Source organism: Lissotriton helveticus, chromosome 7 (assembly GCF_964261635.1).
Source record: "Lissotriton helveticus chromosome 7, aLisHel1.1, whole genome shotgun sequence".
NCBI classification, from domain to species: Eukaryota; Metazoa; Chordata; class Amphibia; order Caudata; family Salamandridae; genus Lissotriton; species Lissotriton helveticus.
In genome coordinates this window covers 1,443,169,654-1,443,193,333 of record NC_136068.1, presented here as the reverse complement: position 1 = coordinate 1,443,193,333, position 23,680 = coordinate 1,443,169,654, and the positions used below count along the sequence as shown (strand labels likewise).

General features: G+C 47.3%; 1 protein-coding gene across 5 annotated transcripts in view; it reads right to left on the bottom strand.

Moving 5' to 3' along the window:
- Window positions 1-23,680, bottom strand: part of LOC144770344 (uncharacterized) — a 502,241-nt gene that overhangs the window by 283,727 nt on the left and 194,834 nt on the right. For all 5 annotated transcript variants that reach the window (XM_078654801.1, XM_078654799.1, XM_078654800.1 and 2 more), the window contains one exon: window positions 2,603-2,716. In XM_078654801.1, the coding sequence (XP_078510927.1) occupies window positions 2,603-2,716 (114 nt within the window). The remainder of the gene's footprint in view (window positions 1-2,602; window positions 2,717-23,680) is intronic.

The window sequence follows — 23,680 nt, the reverse complement described above, 5'->3', positions numbered from 1 at the left end:
TTTGAACCCTTTGACTTTCCTCTTGAGATGGCGACCCGAGCGGTGAGAACTCACACGAAAAATCGTAGTGGCCAGGGTTGAGTGCAATCGTCTGGGTCTGAAACAAATGCTTTATTTGACACGGGACTTGTAGCCAAAATGATTCGGGAGTCGGATGGTTCTCTTGAACCCCCCCCTGTTTGGATTTTTTATTTGCGGCTTTACATTGTCTGACTATATCCAGGGGGGGTCTGCTTCTGGCGGGGAATAAAGGGGACCGGGAGCCTGTATGACTTCTCCTCCACTCTTTCCCTTCCTTTAGGTTTTAGTTGTTGGGCGACAGGCACGCTGCTAGTGGGGTTAGGCCGTAGCCATTGCAGGGGTGCAGGTTGGGGGGAATGGGGGGGGGTTATTTTGTCTTTATTTAGTTCTATGGCCTTTTTTCTTTCCTTCCCCTTTTACGAGAGGCGATATGTCTATTTTGAGTCTATTTTTCAGATGTCCGGGTGTCTACTCTGGTTCTATTTATCCTGTATACGTGGGTGGATGGGCCTTGCTAGTACAAGCTCGACGGCGTTGTTGATTATATTGATTGTCCGTTCTATGTATACCTTTTCATGTTGAAGCCCCACGCTCCTTGTATTGATTATGTCACATTGGCCTATTCACCTACGTACCGATGCAATGTATCTTATTGTGTGCCACCTGATATGTGTAATACTCCCTCTTGTTTTTTCTTCTTTAAATACAAAGATACATAAAAAAAAAACAGGGTGCAATTTGCGACTCACTGTGAATGGCTGTGACTACAGGAATGGTGTCCTGCAAGGCACAACAGACCCTCATCCTTGCACTTGTTTTCCCATTTGTGAGCATGTTTTTAAAGAGACTAGTGCTACTTTTAAAAAGCAATGTTTAGTATATGAGACAACAGTGTGGTGGTGTGTGCATTGAGCTGTTGGGCCACTGCCTGATCCCAGCGCGGCTATTCCACAAAGACTAGCTATCCCACAGGCTGTCTGAAATGATTCCTAAAGCGGAAGTTGATCCACAGGGCTGCCCAATACAATTTTCAAAGGGGAACTGGTCCCTTTGTGAAGCAGTTGTGGTTACAAAGCATTGCTCAATTCCACAACGACCTCTAACATTAGGGAGAATGTCCCTTTCTCACATTTTAATTGAGTACAAGTGTCTGTGTTACAACAGTTAAAAGCTCTTGCTAAGCCAAAACACAAATATGTTTATCCAGACATGCAACAACCTTAAGAAGATAATATTTTCTCCTAACATCTCTGCACCGATGGAGTTATACTGTTACGAACACTGTGACATGGTTTGTGTAAAACTCTTTTATTTTTAACATGTGCTTGCCTCCAGGCACTTATCTATCTCTATTAGAACGTATTAAGTTTAGATAGTTGCAGAATTACTTGCATCACGTCCGCCTCCTATCTGGGGTGATTTATTTTCTTTGTTTATGTTATGGTTGCTGCCATATTTTTTTTTTTTTTTTAAGTTTGAAAAGCTTTATTGAGTAGATAAAGACAATGTAAAACATCAGTGCAACTGCAAAAAGACAAAATACGGTATAAGAAGAAACAAAAGTAAGCCTTGTGTATAAATAAAAACCTCAAGGAGGTAATGCATATACCAAGGGAAAATGCTTTTATAACTTTTAAAGTTTTGGGGAGGGAAAAGAAAGAAGAAGAAGGAAAAGAGAGAGAGGGGAAAGAGGAAAGGGAGGGGAAAGAGACATCAATAGTAGAGCAATAATAAAGCTATTACATAATATAATTATAATAATAATAAAAAAATAAAAAAATAAAAAAATAAAATAAAATAAAAAACAACATCATATGGCAGACAAATGAATATGAAGCTAAATGGCACTTCTGGATAGGTAATCTGTTAAAGGGGACCATAATAAATCACGTTTAATCAGAAGGGAAGTGGATGAGGCATATGCACGATCTAATCTATGGTGATGACAAATTAAATTCCACCATGCAGTGTATTCGACATTCTTAGTATCTTTGCTGCCATATTAATAGGGATGCTTGCAGTGAAAGCTAGAATGTCAACATGTGACTCGAAATGACACATTGAACACCTTACTAATGTTATCTTCTTGGGATTTAAGTGTCACAAAACTTAGAAACAAGTGATAAAAATTGGTGATCAGGTATAAAAACCTTTATATTTGGACACAGTTTGGTCAGGATTCATAAGTGAACTTTCCGGTCAGACGTCACTTAGGTTTGCTGCAACCAGAGCCAGTCAGGGGTTGCTACGGGGCTCAGCACAGAGAAGTGGCCTTCAGCCCGGCACTGCTTATAATTTCAGGACAAGGGCTGTAATTAAGCATAGCAGCTACTTTTCACTGAAATAGGTATGCAGTAAGATCTATCTAATCCACTGATTTATTATTGCATTCTTTGTGGTTTTCGTTCTTATTTTATGCACTAGACTTGACTTTTAGGAATAAACATTTTAAAGTTGTATTCACTGTCTCTTAATGCAATTTTGAGTGTTTACTTTGCAATGTTGAAACCATTTTTGTGACGTGTAACAGCAGATTTGTACACAAACAACATTTTATCTGGGTGGTACATGTTTCACTCACTTGTTGTTGAGCTGTTAAAGCTTCCTGTTCTCTCAGAGTGCTGAGACTCCAAAAGACAGGGATCTTCCTCTTCTTTAATCCGAACTGAAATGATAGGGGTCTCAATGGGCTGTTCTGTTTAAAAAACAAACGAACATGCGTTATATACAAGGCATCATTTATCTCCACAGTAAGTGACACCACAAGTTTAAGGACCAAAAACATCTTTATTTATTTAAAAAAAATATATTTTTATTGTATTTTCATTACATGGTACATACAAATAAAGACATGTAATATTTGTGGCAAATAGTCTCTTATTCTTATTTAGAACATAAAATACGTAATGAGCGTTTTGTTTGTAGCTGTTGGGTGGTTGGTTACGAGTCCCCCTGGGCTATTAGTTTTCATGACAGCTTTGCGACGGACCTGCACATTTGTCCCTGTGCTCGTTTCTAAACATATAACATGAACATATAACATATAGTTGTTGGCAGCTGGTTGAAGATTGGCGTGTGGCACCGTGCCTGGTTATCGGTGCTTATGATGTCTATGGTGGCTTGAACAGATCTAGGGCGTTATCTAGTGGTGACCACATCTCTCTGTTGGGATTCCTCCACGGTGTGTATCTAAGTGCTGTGTTGTCCGCTCCTCTTAAGAACGTTACCCAGTTTAGTCACCCTTTGAAGGTGGCCTTTGAGGTATCCTTCTATTTGGCTAGTATAATCTTTGTGGCACTCGTTAGGAGGAAGTCGAGAAGGTTTCTGTCTTGTTGTGTGTTGATATCGGTATTAAGGTGTGCTGTTAGAGTGCAGAACTCTATTTTCAGCGTGTAGCCTAGTGTCTGGTTGGTGAAGTCGAACACTTTATCCCAGAATTTTTGACCTTGCTGCACTGGAAGATTAGATGCGCTAGGTCCCCTGCTGCATTATTGCAGTTCCAACATTGACTATTCTCTCTTTGGCCTAGTTTCGCAAGTCGTGCAGGGGTCCAGTGTGCTTGGTGCAGTAACCAGAATTTTGTTTGCGCGAGTACTAGTGATATTATGTTTTGCGTAGGGGAGGACCACATGGTAGCTGTTTCCTGCTCTGTGGGATTCCTGCCTGTCTGGGTTTCCCATAACTTTTGTTTTTTTCATTAAGTTTTGAGGTAGTTGGGCGGAGGAGTTTATATAGGTGTGATATATGGTGACCAGTCTTGTTTAGGTTTTCCATAAATTGGAAAATTGAGGGGGTCAGACTACTTAGGTTTGCTTTTGTGATTGCTGTTTTGATGGCCAGGAAGTTGTATAGTTCCACCTCTGGGAGGCCGAACCTACCCTTTATGGTATTGAAAGTGAGCGTTTGCCTTTCTCTTCTAGGTGTGCCGGGTGTGGGAGGCCTAGTGTCTTCCACGTTCTTATCTTTAGAGGGTTTACCTCTATATTTTATCTTCGGATTTGCCCAGTGTGCCACCCATTTCGAGTTTTTAAGGCTTACCTATAGTTTCTGATCTACCTTAAGGAGGGCCATTTTTGTTATCTTGAATATTGGGTTCCTTTTTAGTGACTGTTTATTGGCTGTGAGGAGGGTTAGGCGATCTGAGTTGTCTAGGATGGCTTTCTCTAGGGATAAATTATTTACAACAAGGGGTGGTGATGGACAGAGTCTATGAATTAAGCAGAGTACTCTCACCCAGTCAAGAGATCAGGGCTAGATCCAACACCGTTTTTTAGCTCATTGCACCATCCCACTTTCAGAACCTGGCTGTATGCAAATTAGTCTGTCCCTGGCCCAGTGCATCATGGGAACAGGGCAGACCAGACTACAAAAGCCAATTCTTACACTGGGAAGGACACAAGCTTCCGGGGACCGGTTTCTGGCATTACAGCCGTCTTCGGCCCGGCTTGCTTGAATCCTGATGGTGCAATGAGCAAGGGACTCACATCTGAGTATACCCTTCCACGCTTAGGGTGGACAAAATGATTTACAACAAGGGGTGGTGATGGACAGAGTCTCTGAATTAAGCAGAGTACTCTCACCCAGTCAAGAGATCAGGGCTAGATCCAACACCGTTTTTAAGCTCATTGCACCATCCCAGTTTCAGAACCTGGCTGTATGCAAATTAGTCTGTCCCTGGCCCAGTGCATCATGGGAACAGGGCAGACCAGACTACAAAAGCCAATTCTTACACTGGGAAGGACACAAGCTTCCGGGGACCGGTTTCTGGCATTACAGCCGTCTTCGGCCCGGCTTGCTTGAATCCTGATGGTGCAATGAGCAAGGGACTCACATCTGAGTATACCCTTCCACGCTTAGGGTGGACAAAATTATTTACAACAAGGGGTGGTGATGGACAGAGTCTCTGAATTAAGCAGAGTACTCTCACCCAGTCAAGAGATCAGGGCTAGATCCAACACCGTTTTTTAGCTCATTGCACCATCCCAGTTTCAGAACCTGGCTGTATGCAAATTAGTCTGTCCCTGGCCCAGTGCATCATGGGAACAGGGCAGACCAGACTACAAAAGCCAATTCTTACACTGGGAAGGACACAAGCTTCCGGGGACCGGTTTCTGGCATTACAGCCGTCTTTGGCCCGGCTTGCTTGAATCCTGATGGTGCAATGAGCAAGGGACTCACATCTGAGTATACCCTTCCACGCTTAGGGTGGACAAAATTATTTACAACAAGGGGTGGTGATGGACAGAGTCTCTGAATTAAGCAGAGTACTCTCACCCAGTCAAGAGATCAGGGCTAGATCCAACACCGTTTTTTAGCTCATTGCACCATCCCAGTTTCAGAACCTGGCTGTATGCAAATTAGTCTGTCCCTGGCCCAGTGCATCATGGGAACAGGGCAGACCAGACTACAAAAGCCAATTCTTACACTGGGAAGGACACAAGCTTCCGGGGACCGGTTTCTGGCATTACAGCCGTCTTCGGCCCGGCTTGCTTGAATCCTGATGGTGCAATGAGCAAGGGACTCACATCTAAAAAATGTAAATGTAAATGTAAATGTACATGTATTTATATAGCGCAAATCACCGACCCGGTATCTAAGCGCTTGCTTAGGGAACCCGTCCTGGTATTCCCCTGTGAGATATCCCGGCAGGGTATCCACAAGGTGAAAGCCAGGCATCCCGCCATGAGGGGCCGTAGTGGAGATTGAGCAAGCTATTGCCCAGAGTCGCAGAGTGTGACCCCGTGGGTTGAGTAGGCACCGGAGCGAGAATTATCGAATCCGTGGAATTTTTTAGCCCGAGTATACCCTTCCACGCTTAGGGTGGACAAAATTATTTACAACAAGGGGTGGTGATGGACAGAGTCTCTGAATTAAGCAGAGTACTCTCACCCAGTCAAGAGATCAGGGCTAGATCCAACACCGTTTTTTAGCTCATTGCACCATCCCAGTTTCAGAACCTGGCTGTATGCAAATTAGTCTGTCCCTGGCCCAGTGCATCACGGGAACAGGGCAGACCAGACTACAAAAGCCAATTCTTACACTGGGAAGGACACAAGCTTCCGGGGACCGGTTTCTGGCATTACAGCCGTCTTCGGCCCGGCTTGCTTGAATCCTGATGGTGCAATGAGCAAGGGACTCACATCTGAGTATACCCTTCCACGCGTAGGGTGGACAAAATTATTTACAACAAGGGGTGGTGATGGACAGAGTCTCTGAATTAAGCAGAGTACTCTCACCCAGTCAAGAGATCAGGGCTAGATCCAACACCGTTTTTTAGCTCATTGCACCATCCCAGTTTCAGAACCTGGCTGTATGCAAATTAGTCTGTCCCTGGCCCAGTGCATCATGGGAACAGGGCAGACCAGACTACAAAAGCCAATTCTTACACTGGGAAGGACACAAGCTTCCGGGGACCGGTTTCTGGCATTACAGCCGTCTTCGGCCCGGCTTGCTTGTATCCTGATGGTGCAATGAGCAAGGGACTCACATCTGAGTATACCCTTCCACGCTTAGGGTGGACACAATTATTTACAACAAGGGGTGGTGATGGACAGAGTCTCTGAATTAAGCAGAGTACTCTCACTCAGTCAAGAGATCAGGGCTAGATCCAACACCGTTTTTTAGCTCATTGCACCATCCCAGTTTCAGAACCTGGCTGTATGCAAATTAGTCTGTCCCTGGCCCAGTGCATCATGTGAACAGGGCAGACCAGACTACAAAAGCCAATTCTTACACTGGGAAGGACACAAGCTTCCGGGGACCGGTTTCTGGCATTACAGCCGTCTTCGGCCCGGCTTGCTTGAATCCTGATGGTGCAATGAGCAAGGGACTCACATCTGAGTATACCCTTCCACGCTTAGGGTGGACAAAATTATTTACAACAAGGGGTGGTGATGGACAGAGTCTCTGAATTAAGCAGAGTACTCTCACCCAGTCAAGAGATCAGGGCTAGATCCAACACCGTTTTTTAGCTCATTGCACCATCCCAGTTTCAGAACCTGGCTGTATGCAAATTAGTCTGTCCCTGGCCCAGTGCATCATGGGAACAGGGCAGACCAGACTACAAAAGCCAATTCTTACACTGGGAAGGACACAAGCTTCCGGGGACCGGTTTCTGGCATTACAGCCGTCTTCGGCCCGGCTTGCTTGAATCCTGATGGTGCAATGAGCAAGGGACTCACATCTGAGTATACCCTTCCACGCTTAGGTTGGACAAAATTATTTACAACAAGGGGTGGTGATGGACAGAGTCTCTGAATTAAGCAGAGTACTCTCACCCAGTCAAGAGATCAGGGCTAGATCCAACACCGTTTTTTAGCTCATTGCACCATCCCAGTTTCAGAACCTGGCTGTATGCAAATTAGTCTGTCCCTGGCCCAGTGCATCATGGGAACAGGGCAGACCAGACTACAAAAGCCAATTCTTACATTGGGAAGGACACAAGCTTCCGGGGACCGGTTTCTGGCATTACAGCCATCTTCGGCCCGGCTTGCTTGAATCCTGATGGTGCAATGAGCAAGGGACTCACATCTAAATATACCCTTCCACGCTTAGGGTGGACAAAATTATTTACAACAAGGGGTGGTGATGGACAGAGTCTCTGAATTAAGCAGAGTACTCTCACCCAGTCAAGAGATCAGGGCTAGATCCAACACCGTTTTTTAGCTCATTGCACCATCCCAGTTTCAGAACCTGGCTGTATGCAAATTAGTCTGTCCCTGGCCCAGTGCATCATGGGAACAGGGCAGACCAGACTACAAAAGCCAATTCTTACACTGGGAAGGACACAAGCTTCCGGGGACCGGTTTCTGGCATTACAGCCGTCTTCGGCCCGGCTTGCTTGAATCCTGATGGTGCAATGAGCAAGGGACTCACATCTGAGTATACCCTTCGACGCTTAGGGTGGACAAAATTATTTACAACAAGGGGTGGTGATGGACAGAGTCTCTGAATTAAGCAGAGTACTCTCACCCAATCATTTTGTCCACCATAAGCGTGGAAGGGTATACTCAGACATGAGTCCCTTGCTCACTGCTCCATCAGGATTCAAGCAAGCCGGGCCGACGACGCCTGAAATGGCAGAAACCGGTCCCCGGAAGCTTGTCTCCTTTCTGGTGAAGAATTGGCTTGGTAGTTTGGTCTGCCCTGTTCCCATGATGCACTGGGCCAGGGACAGACTAATTTGCATATAGCCAGGTTCTGAGCTGGGATGGGGCAGTGAGCTAAATAACGGTGATGGATCAAGCCCTGATCTTTGGACTGGGTAAGAGTGGTCTGCTTAATTCAGACACTCTGTTCATCACCACCCCCTTTTCTGAATCATTTTGTCCACCATAAGCGTGGAAGGGTATACTCAGACATGAGTACCTTGCTCACTGCTCCATCAGGATTCAAGCAAGCCGGGCCGACGATGCCTGAAATTGCAGAAACCGGTCCCCGGAAGCTTGTCTCCTTTCTGGTGAAGAATTGGCTTGGTAGTTTGGTCTGCCCTGTTCCCATGATGCACTGGGCCAGGGACAGACTAATTTGCATATTGCCAGGTTCTGAGCTGGGATGGGGCAGTGAGCTAAATAACGGTGATGGATCAAGCCCTGATCTTTGGACTGGGTAAGAGTGGTCTGCTTAATTCAGACACTCTGTTCATCACCACCCCCTTTTCTGAATCATTTTGTCCACCATAAGCGTGGAAGGGTATACTCAGACATGAGTCCCTTGCTCACTGCTCCATCAGGATTCAAGCAAGCCGGGCCGACGACGCCTGAAATGGCAGAAACCGGTCCCCGGAAGCTTGTCTCCTTTCTGGTGCAGAATTGGCTTGGTAGTTTGGTCTGCCCTGTTCCCATGATGCACTGGGCCAGGGACAGACTAATTTGCATATAGCCAGGTTCTGAGCTGGGATGGGGCAGTGAGCTAAATAACGGTGATGGATCAAGCCCTGATCTTTGGACTGGGTAAGAGTGGTCTGCTTAATTCAGACACTCTGTTCATCACCACCCCCTTTTCTGAATCATTTTGTCCACCATAAGCGTGGAAGGGTATACTCAGACATGGGTCCCTTGCTCACTGCTCCATCAGGATTCAAGCAAGCCGGGCCGACGACGCCTGAAATGGCAGAAACCGGTCCCCGGAAGCTTGTCTCCTTTCTGGTGAAGAATTGGCTTGGTAGTTTGGTCTGCCCTGTTCCCATGATGCACTGGGCCAGGGACAGACTAATTTGCATATAGCCAGGTTCTGAGCTGGGATGGGGCAGTGAGCTAAATAACGGTGATGGATCAAGCCCTGATCTTTGGACTGGGTAAGAGTGGTCTGCTTAATTCAGACACTCTGTTCATCACCACCCCCTTTTCTGAATTATTTTGTCCACCATAAGCGTGGAAGGGTATACTCAGACATGAGTCCCTTGCTCACTGCTCCATCAGGATTCAAGCAAGCCGGGCCGACGACGCCTGAAATGGCAGAAACCGGTCCCCGGAAGCTTGTCTCCTTTCTGGTGAAGAATTGGCTTGGTAGTTTGGTCTGCCCTGTTCCCATGATGCACTGGGCCAGGGACAGACTAATTTGCATATAGCCAGGTTCTGAGCTGGGATGGGGCAGTGAGCTAAATAACGGTGATGGATCAAGCCCTGATCTTTGGACTGGGTAAGAGTGGTCTGCTTAATTCAGACACTCTGTTCATTACCACCCCCTTTTCTGAATCATTTTGTCCACCATAAGCGTGGAAGGGTATACTCAGACATGAGTCCCTTGCTCACTGCTCCATCAGGATTCAAGCAAGCCGGGCCGACGACGCCTGAAATGGCAGAAACCGGTCCCGGGAAGCTTGTCTCCTTTCTGGTGAAGAATTGGCTTGGTAGTTTGGTCTGCCCTGTTCCCATGATGCACTGGGCCAGGGACAGACTAATTTGCATATAGCCAGGTTCTGAGCTGGGATGGGGCAGTGAGCTAAATAACGGTGATGGATCAAGCCCTGATCTTTGGACTGGGTAAGAGTGGTCTGCTTAATTCAGACACTCTGTTCATCACCACCCCCTTTTCTGAATCATTTTGTCCACCATAAGCGTGGAAGGGTATACTCAGACATGAGTCCCTTGCTCACTGCTCCATCAGGATTCAAGCAAGCCGGGCCGACGACGCCTGAAATGGCAGAAACCGGTCCCCGGAAGCTTGTCTCCTTTCTGGTGAAGAATTGGCTTGGTAGTTTGGTCTGCCCTGTTCCCATGATGCACTGGGCCAGGGACAGACTAATTTGCATATAGCCAGGTTCTGAGCTGGGATGGGGCAGTGAGCTAAATAACGGTGATGGATCAAGCCCTGATCTTTGGACTGGGTAAGAGTGGTCTGCTTAATTCAGACACTCTGTTCATCACCACCCCCTTTTCTGAATCATTTTGTCCACCATAAGCGTGGAAGGGTATACTCAGACATGAGTCCCTTGCTCACTGCTCCATCAGGATTCAAGCAAGCCGGGCCGACGACGCCTGAAATGGCAGAAACCGGTCCCCGGAAGCTTGTCTCCTTTCTGGTGAAGAATTGGCTTGGTAGTTTGGTCTGCCCTGTTCCCATGATGCACTGGGCCAGGGACAGACTAATTTGCATATAGCCAGGTTCTGAGCTGGGATGGGGCAGTGAGCTAAATAACGGTGATGGCTGATCTTTGGACTGGGTAAGAGTGGTCTGCTTAATTCAGACACTCTGTTCATCACCACCCCCTTTTCTGAATCTTTCTCTAGGGATAGCCAGGTTGGTGTGTATTTCTGGTTTTGTGTTACCCAGTGCAGCCCCTGCCTGGCTATACAGGCTGTCTGAAATGTTCTCAGATCTGCAACATTAAGGCCTCCTAGTTCTTTTCTCAATCTTAGTTTTTGGAGGGCTAATCTGGGTTTTTTGTCTCTCCAAATGAATTTGTTCAGTGCATGGTCTATTTTCTTATGGGAGTCATCTGTTAGTGCTAGGGGGAGCATACTGGCCAGGTAGTTAACTATTGGTGTGACCATCATTTTGACTGTTTCTATTCTTCCCCACCAGGTGATAAATTTGGGCGACCAGTTCTCCAACAGGCCTTTTATCTTTTTCAGTGTCCTCTCTTCGTTTTGATCAAGGGTGATTCGTAAGTTCTTCCCGAAGTTGATTCCTAGGTATTTGATCGATTGCGTTTGCCACGCCAGCCCTGAGTCCCCTAGTACTTCTCTGGTTGTGTGTACGTTCATGGGCATGCACTCTGACTTGTCTCTATTTAGTTTGTACCCGGAGTGGGAAGCATAGGTGTCAATGGTATTCATGAGCGCTGGTATGGATTCTGTTGGATCTTCGTAATGATCAACAGGTCATGTGCGTAGGCCGCCAGCTTGGCCGTGGTATTATTGATGGATATGCCTGCTATGTTCTTGTTGGTGAGGATGTCCTTGATCAGGGGTTCTAGAGCTAGTAAGAACAGCAGTGGGGATAGCGGGCAGCCTTGTGTGGTCCCTCTTTGGAGGTCGAATGGGGCTGAGTTTGTGCCATTAATGGCGATCTGCGCTTTTGGGTTTTTGTACAGGGCCATGACTTTCTTGGCGAACATCTGCCCAGGTTGTATGCCTGTAGGCACTCCCCTAGGAATTGCCAAGACACTCTGTCGAAGGCCTTTTCTGCGTCCAGCGTGATTGTGACTGCTGGATTGTGTGAGTTTGAGCAGTGTTCTATGACTTGGCAGAGGAGTCTGGTGTTGTCGCTGGACATTCGGCCTTTTATGTACCCTACCTGTGTGTTGCCTATTAGCTGTGGGAGCACTCTGCTGAGCCTTGTTGCTAATATTTTGGCATATAGTTTGCAGTCTAGGTTAATGAGTGATATTGGTCGGTAGTTTTTTGGCCATTGTGGATCTTTAAACCTCCTTTGGAATGACTATGATGTTGGCCTGTGACATTGTTGCGGTTACTTCCCCTACACCTCCGCAATGGTCGAAGGCTTTAGTTAGAGTCGGTACTAATTGTTCTTGAAAGGATTTGTAGAATGGCGCTGTGTAGCCATCCGGTCCTGAGGCCTTGTTGTCTTTTAGTGCCTTGATGGCTGTCTTAACCTCAAGGGTCTTGAAGTCTTGGCCTAGCGCTTTCGCTTCATCTGCCGTTATTTTTGGTAGTTTTAGATTCTCTAGATAGGATTTCGTTCCCTTTATGTCTAGTCCCTCATCTTTGTTGTATAGCTCCTTATAGAATTCCTTGAAGGTGTGTACGATGTCTCTGTGTCGGGTGTGTGTTTTGCTTGTGGTGTTTGTGATTGATGTGATGTTGTGCTGTCTTTGATTGCGTTTGAGGTATAATGCCAGGGATTTCCCTGCTTTATTTGCTTCACAAAGGTTGCTCTCTTTGTATTTTTTTTATCCATAGCCCTGCGCGTTCGCTAAGTATTCTGTTGAATTCGTATTTCTTTTTTGTGAGTTCCGTTAGTGTGTTTTGATTTGTGGTGTCCCCAATGTGTTGTGTTTCTAGCCTTTTGATGTCTTTTTCTAGCTGAGCTACCTGAGCTCTTGCCTCTCTGTCTCTTCTCGCTTTTATTTCTATTAGTACTCCTCTGATAGTTGTTTGGGTGCCTCCCACAGCGTGGTGGGGTCTATGTCTGGTGATGTATTCTGCGATGGCTTTCTGGATTTTGACTCTGTCTTCTTGTTTGGCTAGGGTTGTTGTATTGAGTCGCCATCTGCGTGTTAAATGTTCATTATGTCTCCCCGCCAGGTGTAGGCTAATGCAGGCGTGGTCTGATATTGTTCTGGCCGCAATGTCTCGGTGTTCAGTTAGGTGTGTGTGAGTGCCTGATATGAGGATGTAATCTATTCTGCTGTAGGAGTTGTGTGGGTGCAAGTAGAAGGTGTAATCTCTGGTATCGGGGTGTTGCAATCGCCACGGGTCAACTAGATCCAGTTTGTTGCATAGGTTCGTTAGTGTCTTGTGCGAAGTCGGCGTACGTGTCTTGTTTTTAGCTTGTCTGTCTAGTGTCTGGTCTGACGCCATGTTGAAGTCTCCCGCCACTACCATCATGTTGTGTGAGGAGCTGGATTCTAGATCTTTGGTTACCCTCTCCCAGAATGGAGTGTCATCTGTGTTGGGTGCATAGATGTTTGCCACTAGTATTGTCTCCTCTCCTCTTTTCAACTGCGTGATCAGTAGTCTACCTTCCCTGTCATGCTGCACGTTCTCGATGGTTATGTTAGATTTGCTACTGATCAGGGTGATGACTCCTCTTTTTTTTCCCACCACTGAGGGAAAAAAAGCCGGAAGGCTTGACCTGCTGTTTCAGTGCCAAGCCCGAAGGCAGGGTGTTCGAAGTAGTCTCTCAGTGCCGACCATGGCAAAAAGGACATTTAAAATAGATTGTTGAACCTCTGGCTTAAATCCAGAGATCGTAAGCCATGCATGCCTACAAAGGAGAATGCTGGTATTAATCCCTCTTGCTGCAGTGTCAGCAGCATTTAGTGCACATCGAATAGCAGAATTATATATTAATTTCCCTTCTTGCACTAGTTCCTACCACCTCTTTTTATGTTCTGCTGGGAGGTGTTGTAGAATGTCTTCAATTTCATCCCAGTGGGCTCTATCATATCTTGCTCAACGAGCTGTGTGTTAGCAATGCGCCACTGGTTGGCAGATTGCGCCAGTATCCTTCTGCCCGATGCATCATTTAATTTAGACTTCTTATCTGGAGGAGGTGCATCTGCTGCTGTTTGTGAATTAGCTCTTTTGCGGTCATCTGAAACTACAAGAGAATCTAGAGGCAGCTGCCCTTTGATAAAAATTGGGTCAGGTGTCGGAGGTTTGCATTTTTTATCGACCCTGGGTGTTAAACAAGGGCGCGTCATGGGTCATCAAACATTTTATCGACATGTCTCAACTTACCCTTTAACATAGGTAAGCTTTGGGTGGGCCTATGTGTGGAACCTAATGTCTCAAATAAGAAATCTTCCTCTAGAGATTATTTATATAGAGGAACTCCATGATAAGATGCTGCTCTTGAAATCAACTCCTGGTAAGCTATATTATCATTGGGAGGTTAAGGTCTTGTAGGGTAGAGATCAGGATCATCATCTACTGGTTGATCATAATCAATCCATGGATCTGTGGGTGGAGGACTATTACAATCTCCTTCATCTATGTCAAATTGTGTGTGTGTGTGGAGTACCCTGTGGTGTGATTTGCAGGAGATTTGAACCTGGTGATGGTACAAGTGGTAGAGGGTTACTGAGGAAGAGGATGGATAGGGCTTGAACCATGACCTTTTTCTTCCAGGAAACTGTAATGTGTATCCTCAGGAACAGTTCTATTCTTGGATGGTATATCATCCATGGCCACACTGTGTCCAGTATCTGAATTAATATAGATACGTTTTTGTTTAGGGTCCGACTTCTCTTTCATAATGTCCAGAATTGGTTCCACAGGTATTTCTTTCTCTTTTGGTGCGAAAGGTTTTGGTGCCGAAACTGGACCGATGTTTTTTGTCTTTCGGAGTCAAAGGTTTTGGCTCTGAGATGGCTTGTCTTGACTCGAGCCCGAGCCGGAAGGCATGACCTGCTGTTTCGGTGCCAAGCCCTAAGGCAGGGTGTTCGAGGCAGTCTCTCAGTGCCAACTATGGCCCGAAGGCAGTGGTGACCCAGAAGCCTTTAGTTTAATGGGAACAATTGTGGTGGGCAAAGGGGCTTTTTTAATCCCTGCTCCCTGTCCCGTTAGAAGTTCTTCGGAAGGTGTTGGAGCGCTTTGTTAGTGTTTTTAGCTCGGTTCATATGTAACTCTCACTTCACACTTTGTGTCTGTGTAATTTACAACACTTACACATCTTCTTCACTGAAATATTTATCACTACTTTAAAGATGTCGCAGGCCGGTCTCTTCCTCTGATATTTACAATCTAACAAGCGGTCGAGAAGGGCCTTTATTGCAATGCAATAGGTCTCACATTTGCAAGAGTTTAAGCTATTAGTATTGTAAATGACAATGCCTTTTATTTATGTTTTAACCCCTTCCATGCTCATGACGGAACGGTCCCGTCATGAGCGTCGGTTGAGCTGTGCTCATGACGGTACCGTTCCGTCATGAGTCCATAGGCCCAATAGAACCTTCAGCACAGCGCGAAAATTCGCGCCGCGCTGAAGGGGTTAAAAACCAAAACATAAATAAAAGGTATTGTCATTTACAATGCCAATAGCTCAAACTCGTGTGAATGCAAGACCTATTGCATTGCTAATTCTTGTTTTATATCGAGTGTCCTTTATGAGGGACTCCATATGCTGTAAGTATCAATCAATCACAAAATTTGTAAAGCGCGCTACTCACCCGCGAGGGTCTCAAGGCGCTGAGTAGGGGGGAGACGCTACTGCTCGAACAGCCAGGTCTTGAGTTGTTTCCTGAAGAAAAGATGGTCCTGTGTCAGCCGAAGGTGGGTGGGGAGGGAGTTCCATTTCTTGGCCGCCAGGTAGGAGAAGGATCATCCTCTGATGGTGGGTTTCCGAACTCGAGGGATGGATGCGAGGGCGAGGCTGGCGGATCGGAGCTGGCGGGTGGGTGTGTAGAAAGTGAGGCGGCTGTTGAGGTACTTCGGGCCTGTGTCGTGGAGAGCCTTGTGTGCATGGGTGAGGAGTCGGAACGTGATCCTCTTGTTGACTGGGAGCCAGTGCAGGTTTCTCAGGTGGGTAGAGATGTGGCTGCGGCGAGGGATGTTCAGGATGAGTCGTGCTGAGGCATTCTGGATGCGCTGCAGTCTCTTCTGGAGCTTGGCTGTGGTTCCCGTGTAGAGGGTGTTCCCATAGTCCAGATGGCTGGTGAAGAGGGCCTGGGTGACCGCGTTTCTGGTGTCAGTGGGGATCCACCGGAAGATCTTGCGAAGCATGCGCAGGGTGTTGAAGCAGGAGGACGAGACGGCGTTAACTTGCTTGGTCATAGTGAGGGAGGAGTCCAGGATGAAGCCCAGGTTGCGTGCGTGGTCCGTTGGTTTGGGTGCGGTGCCCAGGGCAGGGGGCCACCAGGAGTTGTCCCAGGCAGAGGTAGATGGTCCTAGGATGAGGACCTCTGTTTTTCCGAGTTCAGCTTCAGGCGGCTGGTCTTCATCCCTTCTGCGACGTCTTTCATTCCTTCCTGGAGGTTGGCTTTGGCGGTGGCGGGGTCGTTGGTGAGGGAGAGGGTCAGCTGGGTGTCGTCGGCGTAGGAGATGATGTTGAGGTTGTGTTGGCGGGCGATGGTTGCGAGAGGGCTCATGTAGACGTTGAAGAGGGAGGGGCTGAGCGAGGATCCTTGCGGGACACCGCAAATGACTTCTGAGGCAGCAGATCGGAACGGGGGGAGGGGGACTCTCTGGGTTCTTCCGGTGAAGAACGAGAGGATCCATTTCAGGGCTGCTCCTTGGATTCCGGTGTTGCTGAGGCGCTGTATCAGGGTGCAGTGGAAGACGGTGTTGAAGGCCGCTGAGAGGTCCAGGAGGATGAGGGCCACGGTTTCCCCGTTGTCGAGCAGGGACCTGATGTCATCGGTGGCTGCGAAGAGGGCGGTCTTGTTGCTGTGGTTTGCTCGGAAGCCGGACTGTGAGGGGTCGAGGGACCCGTTGGTTTCGAGTAAGGCGGAGAGTTGTCTGTTGACGGTCTTCTCGATGACTTTGGCTGGAAAGGGGAGGAGCGAGATGGGGCGGAAGTTCTTGAGGTCCGTGGGGTCTGCGGTGGGTTTCTTCAGGAGGGCGCTCAGTTCGGCCTGTTTCCAGCTCTCCGGGAAGGTGGCAGATTCGAAGGAGCTGTTGATGACGAGTCGGAGTTGGGGTGCGATGATGGAGGCGGCTTTGTTGTAGACGTTGTGTGGGCAGGGGTCGGTGGGTGAGCCAGAGTGGATGGGGTTCATCAGGCCGGTGGTGTCTTTGGTGTTGACAGGGGTCCAGGTGCAGAGGGTGGTGGTGGCGGGTTTCGGTTCGGTGGTGGGATGCGTGGTCGTTGTGGTCGGAGTGCCGAAGCTGTTGTGTATGTCGGTGATCTTGGGGTGGAAGAACGAGGCGAGAGATTCGCAGAGGTCTTGCGAGGGTGTGATGTCTTTATTGCTGGCGCTGGGGTTGGAGAGCTCTTTGACGATGTTGAAGAGTTCCTTGCTGTTGTGGGTGTTGTTGTCCAGTCGTTCTTTGAAAGCTGTCTTCTTGGTGGTGCGGATCAGCTGGTGGTGTTTGCGGGTGGCGTTCTTGAGGGCTTCCATGTTTTCTGTTGTCTGGTTGTGGCGCCAGGCTTTCTTGAGGGTGCGGCAGGTTGTCTTGGAGTTCTTGAGGTCGTTGGTAAACCAAGAGGCTTTCCGGCTGCCCGGTCTGCTGGGAGGCCTCTTCAGAGGTGCGAGTTCGTCGGCGCAGTCGGTGAGCCACTGTGTGAGGTTGCGGGCTGCTTCGTCGGGGTCCGGTGTGTTGGTGGGCGGGTTTTGGCTGAGGGTGGTGGTGAGCTGGTCGGCGGTGATCTTGCTCCAGTTTCTGCGGGGAGCATGCTGTAGGTGCTGGTGGGTTGTGGTTCTCCTGAAGTCGAAGTGGACGCAGATGTGGTCAGTCCAGTGTAGTCCGGTGGAGTGGCTGAAGGTGATGTGCTTGCTGGAGGAGAAGATCGGGTCAAGCGTGTGGCCGGCGTAGTGGGTTGGGGTGTTCACCAGTTGCTTGAGTCCGAGGTTGGCGAGGTTGTCCAGCAGGGCAGCGGTGTTGCAGTCCTTGTTGTTCTCCAGGGGGAAGTTGAGTTCCCCTAGGAGGATGTAGTCTGTGGAGGTGAGGGCGTGCTGACTGACCAGGTCTGCGATGGCTTCGCTGAATTGAGCGCGTGGTCCCGGGGGCCTGTAGATGAGAGTGCCCCTGAGGGTGGTCTTGGGGTCGATGTGTATCTGGAAGTGAAGTGATCGGCGGCGGTGAGGGTGTCGTCTGAGTTGGTCGTGGTGCGGATGGTGTTTCTGTGGACGATTGCGATGCCTTCTCCGGTTTGGTTGACGCGGTCCCTCCGGGAGATCTTGTAGCCATCCGGGATGGCTATGGCGATGTCAGGGGCTGAGGAGGCGTTCATCCAGGTTTCTGTGAGGAAGGCGACGTCTGGTGATGTTGTGTCGAGGAGGTTCCAGAGTTCGACGGCGTGCCTGTGGACGGAGCAGGTGTTGAGCAGGATGCACTTGAGGTGGTTGCTGCTGGTGCTCGGCTTGGTGGGTGGGGTGACGGTTCGGAGGCAGGTGAATTTGCAGGCTAGGCAGGTGAAGGGTTCATGGGTCCCCTTCGGGGTGGCGCGATGGCAGACGGGCTTTCGGTTGGCGTTGAGTCCGTGGAGGGTGGCAGCGTCGTAAGACCGTCGGATGGGCTGGCGACGTTGAGGGCCAGGGGTCCTGGCACTGGGCGCGGTCCAGGCGCGTACGGGCGCAGACGGGCTTGCCTTTGGCACGCCTTCGGCGCACAATCGGCGCACGCGCCAAATATACATTTTCAGACATTATTATAACGTTCAGGGTAGGCAGCACTCTTTCTGCTGCTGTAGCTCCTTTATCCTGAACCAGAAGGCCACGATACGAGGCTCCCGAACTTTCGAGCTCATTGAACTGACTGTGGACCTGCTCTTGTACCTTGTCTACACTGACTGCCACTAGGATTTGTAATCCTGTTTATGAACTTCCAATTAATGAGAGAAATTTCTTTGAAAACCTGACCGGTACGAATGTGAAAAGAGAAAAAAAAGGAAAAAAGGAAATAAGAAATCAGAAAGACTTTTTTAAGCCCTGAAGAAGTCCGGTAACGGACGAAACGCGTCGGCTATTGGCTATTTGCTACTATCAAAAAAAAGAAAATAAAGAACGCTATCTGAATAAAAGAAAGAAAAACAAAGTTACAAGATTGTGTGTATTCTGTGTATGCTTGGGAAAACAATACTCTGCTCATATGTATGTTCTCTTTTGACAATTGTCTTGCAACAGTGCTTAACTTTTGAAGGGTGCTGTCCTATTTCATAAATCAGCTCCTTTATGCTACCTTCCACAGCCATGTTCCAGCTGCTCGTCTTCAGAGAAGGTACTGTAAGTACAGATGAAAAGTAAAAAAAGACTTCCATGTCTACGTACGTCAAGCCTTATGCATTGATCTCTGTGGGTAACTGATCAGGACTTCCAACTAAAGAACTGGTCTTCACCATACACTACAGTGCAGCCCCCGGCACAACCTACAAACAAGGGGAAATTAGATTCCTTTTTGCTATTTCCTCAACGCTTTAGCAGCTGAAATAAAAATGAGCTTGAGCAGGTTTAATTAGCTATTGTGCTGAGCCACTGCTCAGTTTTCCTTGCCTCTTTAAATTACCTGTAAGCTCTCTGCACGGTACACCGCTGGAGTTTCCACGTTGGCGCTGCACCACTTGCAGGACAGACAGTGCAAGGGAGGCCCCAGTGCACACCCAGCACGCTTCAATAATTCCTCGCCCTGGTGTGTTTGTCGGGTGTGCACGGAGACAAGCAGTTGGCTGCTCAGGACTGAAATACTGTTTATTTGGGTGCCTGCTGCAGCGCTCCGAATACAGCTTTTGCCACTTCAGTGTATTACTGCAGCTCAACCGCGGCATGTGCAAGTAAGAGTGGTGGGGGCGGGTAGGGGGGTATTTCGAAGGACAATGACGAGGGAATATTAGAATAATAATACATTTTCCCTCGTCATCATCCGTCGAAATCCCCCCACAGGCCGCGGCTGCTTCAGCTAAAGAAATACTTTCAGAGTCAAGCTTAAGCAACTTTAAATAGCCCTTGTGCTGAGCCACTGGGGTTTCCCCCTCGCGTATGAGACACTGGTCGAAGATTACCCTGTTTTTGTGTGTCAGGTGTGCACAGGACCCTCCTACATAAAAAGCTACTTATGGCTATTTATTAGGGGTAGAAAATCACCAAGAGAGATGAATCAGGAGTCTGTGTTTGGGTCTCAGACTCAAAACACAATTTAAGTAATTGAACCTTTCATCATGTTAAGGTGCTGCAGGCGAGGTGGTCTTGGATTTCCTGGGTGATGTTCCCTTACCCAGCAGGGAGACTAGCAGGCCTTGGCCCTCAGTCCTGGTCACAGGCAGAAGTCTTGCAGGGCGTCTCCTCCCTGCACAGCCCGTCCGGCTGCTTGTCAGTTTACAATGTTTGGGATTTCAAACTCCCCTTCTTATGGTCTATAGTTTTTAAACTTTAACTTTTCGCCCCTGAAGTGCTCTGACAACACTGCCATGAGTAAACCAATTGATGTCAGCTTGTCATGAGCATGTCCTGGCTAATGTAGCTGTTGCATGTGGACCAAAATTGTCTATTACACCATACATGAGGTTTTTATATGATAATCAACCTGTACTGATTTTTTCGTAGTGGACTCAAATTGGATGCTCAGTTAGGTTGATGCGCACAGAAGTAAAGTGATTTTCACAGGATTTCTCAATTTGGTACAGCAGGAAAGTTGGGATCTGAACCCAGTTTTACTGGTGTAGGACGGGTATCTGAATCATTGTCCATTTGCCACCTAAAGACAATGCTTGTAATCAGTTAATTCTTGGAAATAAGCCACTATTCAATACTTATCGTACGTCAATTCAAGTCAGCTTGACCTAAGCATGAAAATACATTCCAAATGTGTTTGATTGAGACGAGTTTGTGGGTCAAGTGTGTTACAGGTAAGTCGAATAAATAATTCAATACACTAGACCTGCAGGCCTAGCCACATTTTTTGATTTTTCGAGACCTGACTGATAGGCTTATAATCCTGGTCAACTGGCTCCATTAAACCTAAGAGCCATTCTCACATCCAAATTTTTATGAGACTACTTTCCATCCCAAAAAAGAAAATGGAAGTAAAATAACAGCAAGATGACATTTCTCGATTAACACTAAACTCCGATAAAACTTAGGGAAAGAATGAGAAGTCGCTTGGACAAGTGGATCCTAGTAGAAATCGATGAAAGGCTCTCCAGTATATTCTTCCATCCACGCCTAGTGGGTACATGGCTGGAATAAAAATTGTTGTACGGTTTGTATCTTGCTAAGAATTGTGGAAACCGACCGCTAGTATGTAATGTAGCAGCAGTCCTGTATCCTGAACATAAATGTTTTCAGTTACGTGATATTAAATGATATTGTGTTTTGTAAAAACCAAAGGTTATACCTTGTTAATAGAACTGCTGCAGTGAGTGGCAAAAGTTCTCTTGTAATTTCTGTCATTTGTGTGCCGGGTGTGCACAGGACCCTCCTACAAAAAGGCTTGTCTCGAGCCCGAGCCGGTAGGCTAGACCTGCTGTTTCAGTGCCAAGTCCGAAGGCAGGGTGTTCGAAGTAGTCTCTCAGTGCCGACCATGGCAAAAAGGACATTTAAAATAGATTATTGAACCTGTGGCTTAAATCCAGAGATCGTAAGCCATGCATGCCTACAAAGGAGAATGCTGATATTAATTCCTCTTGCTGCAGTGTCAGCAGCATTTAGTGCACATCAAATAGAAGAATTAGATATTAATTTCCCTTCTTGCACTAGTTCCTGCCACCTCTTTTTATGTTATGCTGGGAGGTTTTGTAGAATGTCTTCAATTTCATCCCAGTGGGCTCTATCATATCTTGCTAAACGAGCTGTGTGTTAGCAATGCGCCACTGGTTGGCAGATTGCGCCAGTATCCTCTTGCCCGATGCATTATTTAATTTAGACTTCTTATCTGGAGGAGGTGCATCTGCTGCTGTTTGTGAATTAGCTCTTTTGCAAGCATCTGAATATAGAGGCAGCTGCCCTTTGATAAAAATTGGGTCAGGTGTCAGAGGTTTGCATTTTTTATCGACCCTGGGTGTTAAACAAGGGCGCGTACTGGGTCATCAAACATTTCATCGGCATGTCTCAACTTACCCTTTAACATAGGTAAGCTTTGGGTGGGACTATGTGTGGAACCTAATGTCTCAAATAAGAAATCTTCCTCTAGAGATTATTTATATAGTGGAACTCCATGATAAGATGTTGCTCTTGAAATCAACTCCTGGTAAGCTATATTATCATTGGGAGGTTAAGGTCTTGTAGGGTAGAGATCAGGATCATTATCTACAGGTTGATCATAATCAATCCATGGATCTGTGGGTGGAGGACTATTACAATCTCCTTCATCTATGTCAAATTGTGTGTGTGTGTGTGTGTGTGTGGAGTACCCTGTGGTGTGATTTGCAGGAGATTTGAACCTGGTGATGGTACAAGTGGTGGAGAGTTACCGAGGAAGAGGATGGATAGGGCTTGAACCATGACCTTTTTCTTCCAGGAAACTGTGTAATGTGTATCCTCAGGAACAGTTCTATTCTTGGATGGTATATCATCCTTGGCCACACTGTGTCCAGTATCTGAATTAATATAGATACGTTTTTGTTTAGGGTCCGACTTCTCTTTCATAATGTCCAGAATCGGTTCCACAGGTATTTCTTTCTCTTTTGGTGCGAAAGGTTTTGGTGCCAAATCTGGACCGATGTTTTTTGTCTTTCGGAGTCAAAGGTTTTGGCTCCGAGATGTCTTGTCTGGACTCGAGCCCGAGCCGGAAGGCATGACCTGCTGTTTCTGTGCCAAGCCCTAAGGCAGGGTGTTCGAGGCAGTCTCTCAGTGCCAACTATGGCCCGAAGGCAGTGGTGACCCAGAAGCCTTTAGTTTAATGGGAACAATTGTGGTGGGCAAAGGTGCTTTTTTACTCACTGCTCCCTGTCCCGTTAGACGTTCTTTGGACTGGAGGTCAAGCTCGAGCTCTGAGTCCGATTTATGAAGGGAGAAGGCCTCTTCCTGCCAATGCTTCCATCTCCTCTTGTTCAGTACCTTCTCGGAAGGTATACAGGATGTACTTGATGTTATGTCTCTTTGTCGAGCTTGACGATCCTGTAAAGTCTTTTTCGATCAAAATGTTCGGCAAGCATCACAATCTTCCTCCTTGTGCTCCAGTGATAGGCACAAGTTGCAGACTTTGTGCAGGTTGGTGCGCGGATACTTGGAGTGGCACCGGGGACAGAACTGACACTGATTCCATTCCATTAGCGGTAAACTCGATGAGTATTACGGAGTGGAAGTCGAGAGACACGGCAGGGCTGAGGGCCGCCCACAATGTCTTCTGGATCGAAGTTCGAGTTTTCTCACTTTTTTTGACATGCAGGAATAAAGGAACGCATACGAAACATACCGGCAAGGATACAGTGGGTTCGCACACCGAGGGGATCCCTTAGAACGGTTTCAAACTGAAGAGCCACAAACCACGTCCGAACCCGATGGCGGAAAGAAAACAATCTAACAATGGAGTCGATGCCCATGCGCACTACCACCAAAAAAGGGACTCACCTTACCGCGTGACTGGGAAAGACTTCTTCAAAGTAAAAAATCTTGCAAACATCTGGACCCAACATTAGATGGCACGAGTATGCAAAGCATGTGTATCTACAGTACACATGCCTCGAAAACATAATTTTCAGCACTGACGGAAACTTGTTCCCCACACTTCTTGTAAACAGTATCTTTTGAACGTATTCATGTTCTTATTTGTTGCCTTGTACCCAGGTATTTATATATAAATAAAGCAGTGCTTTCCTGAAACTGTTTACTCTGTCCACAAATCACCCCCCGTCATTTGGTTTATACCTCCACTGTAATACGTTTCGTGAGGATGCTGATGCTGCCCTGTTTCATGTGTTTTACTTCCTGATCAAACCA